The following is an 8,664-nucleotide window of genomic DNA, read 5'->3' on the forward strand; positions in this document are numbered from 1 at the left end:
CACCCTCAGTCCAAGGGCAATGTGTTATGGATGAGTTGGTCAGGGATATTTGCTTACGCTTTTCCCCCTCTCCCACTCCTTCCTTATCTAATAAACAAATTGAGTCAAAACAAACTCAAACTAATACTAATAGCACCAACCTGGGCCCGTCCGCCATGGTACACAACACTACTGGACCTGTCTGTAGTACCTCGTATCAAACTACCAAACAGATCAGATCTGTTAACTCAACACAAACAACAGATCAGACACCCAAATCCAGCATTGCTCAATCTAGCAATCTGGCTCCTGAAGTCTTGGAATTTAGACATTTAAACCTTACACAAGAATGTATGGAGGTCATTAAACAAGCTAGAAAACCTACTACAAGACATTGTTACGCAAACAAACAGAAAAGATTTGTTTATTACTGCCATAATAATCAAATTCAACCACTACATGCTTCCGCCAAAAACATTGTAGGCTACATATTACACTTACAAAAATCTAAACTAGCATTTTCTTCTATTAAAATACATCTCACAGCAATATCTGCCTACCTGCAGATTACACATTCAACATCACTATTTAGAATCCCAGTCATCAAAGCATTTATGGAGGGTTTAAAAAGAATCATACCCCCAAGAACACCACCAGTTCCCTCGTGGAACCTCAATATTGTATTAACACGACTCATGGGTCCACCATTTGAACCCATGCACTCTTGTGAGATGCAATACTTAACCTGGAAAGTAGATTTCCTAATAGCTATCACATCTCTTAGAAGAGTAAGTGAAATACAAGCATTTACTATACAAGAACCTTTTATACAAATACATAAACATAAAGTGGTTCTCCGTACAAATCCAAAATTCTTACCAAAAGTTATATCACCGTTCCACCTAAACCAAACAGTGGAACTCCCAGTCTTTTTTCCACAACCAGACTCAGGAGCCGAAAGAGCCTTACATACGTTAGACATCAAAAGAGCACTAATGTATTACATTGATAGAACAAAACAAGTTCGCAAGACAAAACAATTGTTTGTAGCCTTCCAAAAACCTCATGCAGGAAATCCAATATCCAAACAAGGCATTGCCAGATGGATAGTGAAATGTATTCAGACCTGCTATATTAAAGCAAAAAGAGATCTACCTATTACGCCAAAGGCACACTCCACTAGGAAGAAAGGCGTCACAATAGGAAATATACCTATGACAGAAATCTGTAAGGCAGCCACATGGTCTACGCCTCATACATTCACAAAACATTACTGTGTAGATGTGTTAACAACACAACAAGCCACAGTAGGACAGGCTGTATTACGAATATTATTTCAGACAACTTCAACTCCTACAGGCTAAGCCACCGCTTTTGGGGAGATAACTGCTTACTAGTCTATGCACAGCATGTGTATCTGCAGCTACACATGCCATCGAACGGAAAATGTCACTTACCCAGTGTACATCTGTTGGTGGCATGAGACGCTGCAGATTCACATGCGCCCTCCCGCCTCCCCGGGAGCCTGTAGCCGTTATAAGTTGATGAAACTTGTACATTTGTAAATATATATTATTTTTTATACACATTATGTACATACATACTCACTCCATTGCATGGGCACTTTTACTATATACACAACTCCTACCTCACCCTTTGCGGGGAAAACAATCTAAGATGGAGTCGACGCCCATGCGCAATGGAGCCGAAAGGGAGAAGTCCCTCGGTCTCGTGACTCGAAAAGACTTCTTTGAAGAAAAACAACTTGTAACACTCCGAGCCCAACAATAGATGGCAGGATAATGCACAGCATGTGAATCTGCAGCGTCTCCTGCCACGAACAGATGTACACTGGGTAAGTGACATTTTCCATATATTGCAAACAATGTAACCGCATTAATCCTTGGCCTCTCAGATAAGGCGGTCCGCAGGAGGGGTGTAAACATGTAAAATTAATTTTCAAAAACATGACGCAGTCCTTCACAGTGCCAATGAACCTTTTTAAGGAGAAGACAAAGCTCGATGTGTTTTGGAGATCAAGTCCCTTTGATCACGTGGATCCCATCCCCCAGGGCCAGCCAACATATTTAAGGAGGCGGGGGCACGCAGCCTTCCTCCCCGGACCCCATCCCCTGGTACCCAGCTGCATATCTGAAGGGGGCACTTGCCCCCCCCCCCCCCCCCCCCCCATCCCCAGGGCAATTTTGGCCCCAGAGAGCCCATTCCGCAGGCCCCCCTCCACAGGCTGATTTTGACCCTGCCAACAAAGGATGGGTGCCCCGATGCCCACCCAGGGTACCCACCTCACTTTCATTGGGGGGCTGTGGGGGAAGCCCCAAGGCCTCTGCCGGTTCCTTGCATCCAGCAGGAGCCGACATTGCTCCTGCACAAAGAGAGCAACTAAAAACGTTGCTCCCTAAGGGCGGGAGCAATTTTTTCATTTATGTCCCTGCCTGCTTCACTGCAGTCAGGAAAACAGATGAAAAGTCTGCTCCTAGGGGGTGGGAGCATTTTGCAATCCTCCTGAGGAGGAGGACCACGCATATCCCCCTCCCCCTCAATACACAAAGAGCACTCTTTCTGGACCTAGATCTAATTTTCTGCCAGATTTGGTGTAACGCCGTTCAGCGGTGTAGGCTGTATCTGTGTCTAAAGTTACTGGGAGAGAATGAATGGCGAAAATGTGTTTCAGGACCTCATCCCCATTTTTTCTTGGCCCCTGCTTGATGGATCCCCCGAAACTTTCCATGTGCAAACTAGGCAAAAAATATATTATATTATATTATATATATATATTATATTATATATATATATATATATATATATATATATATATATATATAATATATGGTCAGTGAGCTTGATACTCCCACTGATACAGGTTTGTACTCTCCATTTGGGCCTCCAGTGGAAGTGAGTTCTTCATTTGCAGTGGCAATTTGATGATCTTGGACCTACAACTGCCCTTGATCAAGGGGAAGACAAATGTCCTTATTGGAATCGTACAGCCTGGACCAGCTTCTTCTGAGCCCATTCTTCCAGTCAATCAAGCCCACACTGAAAGCTTAGGGGGCCCATGGTCAAAGCCCTGCTCTTGCCCACCGGTTAATAGGCAGGTAGCAAGATGTCACAGACCAGTGGATCCCTGATTTCCTCACTAAACATCCTACGCCAGAGAGCCTGGTTGTTCAGATTTCAACCACCAAGGTGAACAACTATTTCATTTCCAAAGACTCCCCTGGATAGAAAGTCTAAGAGGACTGAGATGTTCAGAAAACATGTTTTCTTTAGGTCGCATAACACAAAGATCAGACAATGCACTTTGTTTTTTGGGCCGGAATACGTATGCTGTCTGGGACAGGGCTGGCCAAATGGAGGCAGTAGTCCCTGAAGACCTTTGGGCCTTGCTGCCTCAAAACATTCAGGATGGTTAGGATGCTGCCAAATACGTGATACACCTTCAGTGCTCCTCCAATGACATTTATTGATGTCAAAACAATAGTTCTTATTCTCCATGGAGTAAAGAAATGGTCTGGTAGGGTCCCCGATATAGCTGTTATACCTGGATTCCAAATGGCATCCTGTGCAATGATGTATTGGATGCCATTTGGAAAGCAGCTATATATCATTTTGACATCAATAAATGTTATTGGAAGGAGACCTGAAAAAGTCCCAAGGGTGACAGAGCAATTTGGATATGGCTAATTCTATGAGAAGATGTTTAATAAAGAATCAAATAGAAATCAAATCCAGGATCTTTGTTATTACACTTAAATACAGACAATTGATACATATTATGTGTTGAGTTTTTGGTATTGGTGATTAAACTTGAAGTGCTGAGTAATATTTGATCATGAAAGTAGTGGCTGTCTGTCTTTGAAGGTGTGATACCAGTTTTGTTGTACCTCGATAACTGGCTGTTCACATTCAGTCCAGAGAACAGCAGACTTCCCGACATTGTTGGGGTTCTTGATCAATTAGCTAAAGTTGAACCTGACTCCTTTGCAGAGTCTTCCTTTCATTATAGCTGTCCAGGATATGGTACAATTTAGGTTCTTCCCTAATTTGCAACAAGTCCAGGACATTCAGGCTAGGATCCCAGTGTTTCAGCCTTGAGTCTGGATCCCAGTGAGTGCAGTTCTGAGGTTTCTTGGCCTTTTAGCCTCCCTGCATCCTCCTTGTCGACTTTGACAGGTGGCATGTGTGGGCTCTGCATTGGAATTTGAAGTTTGAGAAGGCCCCACACCAAGAAAAACTGTCAGGTCATTCAGATTTTGGAGGAAACTGCACATATTCTCCAGTGGTGGCTTCTCGACCGCATTTGGACTGGAGGCAGCGCTCTCCTTCATGACATCCATCTAGTGAACGCTGGTGCCGGTTCTCACAGACAGGACCATCACTATTTGGTACTGCAGCAAGCAAAGCGAAGTGGGGTCCTATGCCAAGAGGCTCTGTGCCTCTGGAGTTGGCTAGAGTGTCAGGGCATCTGCCTCATCATAACCCGCCTGGTTGGATCTTAGAATTCCAGTGTGGGCAAGGTCAGCCGGCAGTGTCTGCCAGATCACAAATTCCCTGTATACCCAGAGATGGTGCACGGCATCAGTAGTGAGAGTTTCGGCTGGAGCTATGCGCCTCCATTGAACTTGGTGTCAAAAGATTTGCACATTGGAATTTCTCTGAACACACTTCTTGATGTAATGGAACATAGTACTCATGTATGTCTTTCCCTTTGCCTCTGCTTCCCTGTGTTCAACAAGGTTCAAGAACGACCAGTCATTCTAGTGGCTCCAAACTTGGCCAGGAGAATGTGGTATACATAACTTCTGGGCATAAGCATCTGCCCTCTGATCCAGCTACCACTTCAAGGGGTTTCATCTGTTGCAGCAGCAGGGTATGGTTCTTCATCTGTACCTGCACAATCTACACCTTCATGCGTGGAGATTGAGCGCAGCAGTTGACTACGTTTGATCTGCCACCCAAAGTTGTGGAGGTCTTCCATGCTGCCATGCATACTTCCACATATTCAATTTACACTGGGTAGTGTGGCACATTTATAACTTGGTGTGGAGTCTACAAGACTGACCCTTTATCAGCTAAACTAATGGATGTTTTATTGTTTGTTTTGTCAATGGTCCAACAAAACCTGGCAGTGGGCACCACAAAAAGTTATTTCTCAACCTTTTCTCCTTTTTTGCATTTGCTAGACCAACCGTCCTTGTTTAAATCCCCTTTTGTGTGCAGTGTGTTAAAGGTTTGACACACGTTTCCTCCCAAACCATTTGTGATGTCACAGTTGAACCTTAATTTGGTCTTGATTTTTCTCATGTGGTCCCGGCTCTGGAGTGCACATGATTTAGTGCCCAGAACCCCTTGGAAGAAGAATAACACGGATTTGAGTATTCACAGACCTGCCGCGTCACATCTGATGGCTTAAAGAATCATGAGCTAGAGAGAGAAAAGTAGAAAAGGGTGTGGTGATAAAGGAGACAGCAAGGAAGGGAAAAAAAACAACCACTATGGAGGAAACAGCAGGCGGGGGAGTGGCAGGGGGAAGAAATAGTATCTTAGTCCTGTTAGGAGCAGCAGATTGGCACAAATTACCTTGAATCAATCTGTGCTTGATCCCTGCTCCACAGAAATACCTGGAAATGACATTTAGTATGCACTGGCCAATTAGGGAGTCTGTAAAGAAGAGTGACTTGAAGACAACAAATGGTAAGCAGTGGGTGGGCTCCAAGCACTTTTCTGTATACAATAGTATCTCACAAGCGAGATGCATGTGCTAGCGCATGCACTCGAGGGCTCAACCCTAAAAAAGTGTGCAGAGCCCTAAGGCCAGCCAAAACGAGATCAGCAAAAATGGAGAAGTAAGACAAAAGGTTTGGGGTTGGGGGGTGAGGAGACCAGCTTAAAGCTGAAAGGTCTAACGTGGAAGGACTATCTCTAGTAAGTATGCTATTCTGGTAACATTGACACCCAGGTCCCCCTGGGACAAAAGGTTAATTATGTACTTGGACAACCATGTTCATGAGGCAAGTTGGGAATCCAAATGGGATGAGGTGTCCAAAAGTATGAGAAACATGGACAATAGAGAAATTCACTAGATAGTGTTAAAATGATGCAATTTGACCATGGTGTAGTATTCATCTCATAAATACCTTGGTAAATCCTAATTGCTGGAGAAGGATATAGGGTAAGTGGAAATACGATCCATATGTGGTGGCATTGCTTCAAGTCGACTTTTTAGGAAAGAGACCTGCTAGATCTTGGGTAACTCAATCAAGGTCACCTCTGAAGAGTTAATTCTGAGGCTCTGATCCACCTCTATAAGGGTAATGGCAACGATAAATTGGATTCTTATTTGGCTATGTCTTTCTGCCGCAGAATTATCCATGGTCCTCTTCATCTGGATTTTCACTATCTTTGAACTCTCACATTAATGACTTTGGAATCTCTTGACTGTGGAAAGGTTCATTTTCAATCTGAATAGGAGGACTCAAGTCATAACTAACTTTTTTACTCGCTACCTGCTATTGTCCTCTCTGGTCAGGTTACAGGCTGCAGATTGATTCTCTTGAGCCACGTTTGTATTGTACATTTTACTTTTTGAATCAGGAAATATTGTGTAGAAGAGGGGGACTTTATGTTGCTGTCAAGCTGGTGTCCAGTTTAGTTGTGGGTGGGTTATATGGAAGCTTTATGGATTGAAGAGCATTATTGCAAAACTGTGTTTGGTCTGGAGGACTTTGACTTGCCATCTTTTACTTCTATGTTCAAAACTTTAATAAATAGTTATTGATGCTGTTTGGAGGCTTCTGAGCTGTTTTCCCATTTTACTGTTCTCTCCACCACTGTTTGATGACATTTTAAAATCTAACTTCAGTGCCAATCAGGCAAGTAACTGACATTCAATAACCTCCCTTTCATATATTTTATTGATGAAGAAGAGACAACTTTTTGATGAGTTCAGTAGATAGAACTGGGCAATTTTGTAATTTGTCAGATGGAATTATTCATAGTTTGAACAAGTTACTTAACTAAGTTCGATGCCTTTAAATTTTTGCCATGCAAATCTATTCATTTCTGCATCAAACATGCTATTTTATGTGCCATCTTTTACAGGACGAACCAATGTTTGATGCTGAAATCTCAGCACCTGGAAACACAGAGAATGAGCCCCCTGAAAGAGATGGACACTTGTCTTCACAGAGGCGCTTATCTGGATCTTTATCTGGCCTGGATTACCGATCCTTTGAAAGCCCTTCTTTAAGTGAAACAACACCAGTCAAGAAACGGAAGAAGCACAGAGAAGATAAAGAGCATGGGAACAAGAAGGCGACCCAACCTGTTATTCCAGCAGAACCTCTCCTGGCTCAGGTATGTGTCCCAGGCTTTATAACTGCAAAAGACACACATTGGTAACTGGAGAAGGACAATATCACGGGAAACTGAAGGCAACAAAACATTTATTCCGATCATTCCTGCAGACTCCTCTTTAGCACTGTTCTCTTCTTGCGTCCAGAACTCCAAACAGACCGTGGCTGGTAGTAGGGCATATCTATTGTTCTGGCATTTGGATATAAAGATAGGCAGTGTGAGAGGTGATTGAGACAGAGGAGTCAGACTGGCATACATGGAATGACATTAGTGAAGAGTTAGTCCCATGATGTGTTGGTGCCCATAGCTCTTGCACACCCAGGAAACTATCTGTCTAATTTATACCCTGCAATCTGTTAATTTGCTGTAAACAAAGGTGTATTGTAATGTTGTCTCCTCTCTCTAGGTGAAACTTGAAGAGGAAGATTATGTGTGTGATGCAGAAGATGAGCTTCCAATTGACTGGCGACAGCACAGCCCTCGGGACACAATGCTGCCATACTCCAAGTTTTCCAGCCCCGGATCCTGTGCAGACTTTGACTAACTACTGAGGATACCAGGCAATACAGATGTTCCAGTACTTTAAATAAGCATTTTCCAATATTGCAACAGTGAACAACATTATTTTGTGGTCATATTGGTTACCCAGCATTAACATTTTTCATGGACACTTGTTCTTTATTTTTTATACGGAGCTCCTGACACTGAAGATGTACCTACGTGTAATGTTGGTTTTCCAGCATGGAAGGCTGTTTGGACTTAGATGTTTTTTTACTGTGTGAAGTCAAAGTAAAAAGACCTAGGGCAAAAGAGAAAAAGCACATGTGAAAGAAATCAAATTCTATATGAATATGGTAAAAGCTGGTCATACTATTATTATGCATACTAGTTAAAGCTTCTGGGAATCCTCTACTTGATTTTGTGTGATATAAATACATGTGAATCCATAAAAGCTCCAATTTTGTAGAATAAATGCTGCTTAGGTTTTTCCTGCTTTGTATTGTGGTGCAAATTCCTGCAACTCGCCTATGTGAAGTTTGTGACACTGAGCCATGGAACAAGAAAGTATAGCCTTCTGCTTCTCTTGAAAGAATAGTTTTGTCTTTTGTAACCATCAATCTTAATTCTATCTATGGGAATCCAACCTGTCTGGCTGAGTATTAGCCTGTTTCGTCTATGGTTTGTAATTGTTTATGATTAATTCTTTCATTGCCGGTGTGTTTTCTGTCCTCTCTGTTGAAGTGTTATCAAAAACAAAAATCAGCATTAGGTTCCTCTTTGGTCTCATTGTGTATCCATACAAACTAA

At 42.7% G+C, this 8,664-nt stretch overlaps 1 protein-coding gene across 2 annotated transcripts in view; it reads left to right on the plus strand.

Annotated features, from left to right (window-relative positions):
- The window catches only part of TFPT (TCF3 fusion partner), a 139,167-nt gene extending 130,823 nt beyond the window's left edge, over nucleotides 1-8,344 (plus strand). For both annotated transcript variants that reach the window (XM_069200737.1, XM_069200739.1), the window contains 2 exons: nucleotides 7,102-7,356; nucleotides 7,763-8,344. In XM_069200737.1, coding sequence (XP_069056838.1) covers nucleotides 7,102-7,356; nucleotides 7,763-7,900 — 393 coding nt within the window. In that variant the 3' untranslated portion in view covers nucleotides 7,901-8,344. The remainder of the gene's footprint in view (nucleotides 1-7,101; nucleotides 7,357-7,762) is intronic.
- The last annotated feature ends 320 nt before the right edge of the window (nucleotides 8,345-8,664 follow it).

The sequence above is a fragment of the Pleurodeles waltl genome, chromosome 7 (assembly GCF_031143425.1).
Source record: "Pleurodeles waltl isolate 20211129_DDA chromosome 7, aPleWal1.hap1.20221129, whole genome shotgun sequence".
Lineage (NCBI taxonomy): Eukaryota > Metazoa > Chordata > Amphibia > Caudata > Salamandridae > Pleurodeles > Pleurodeles waltl.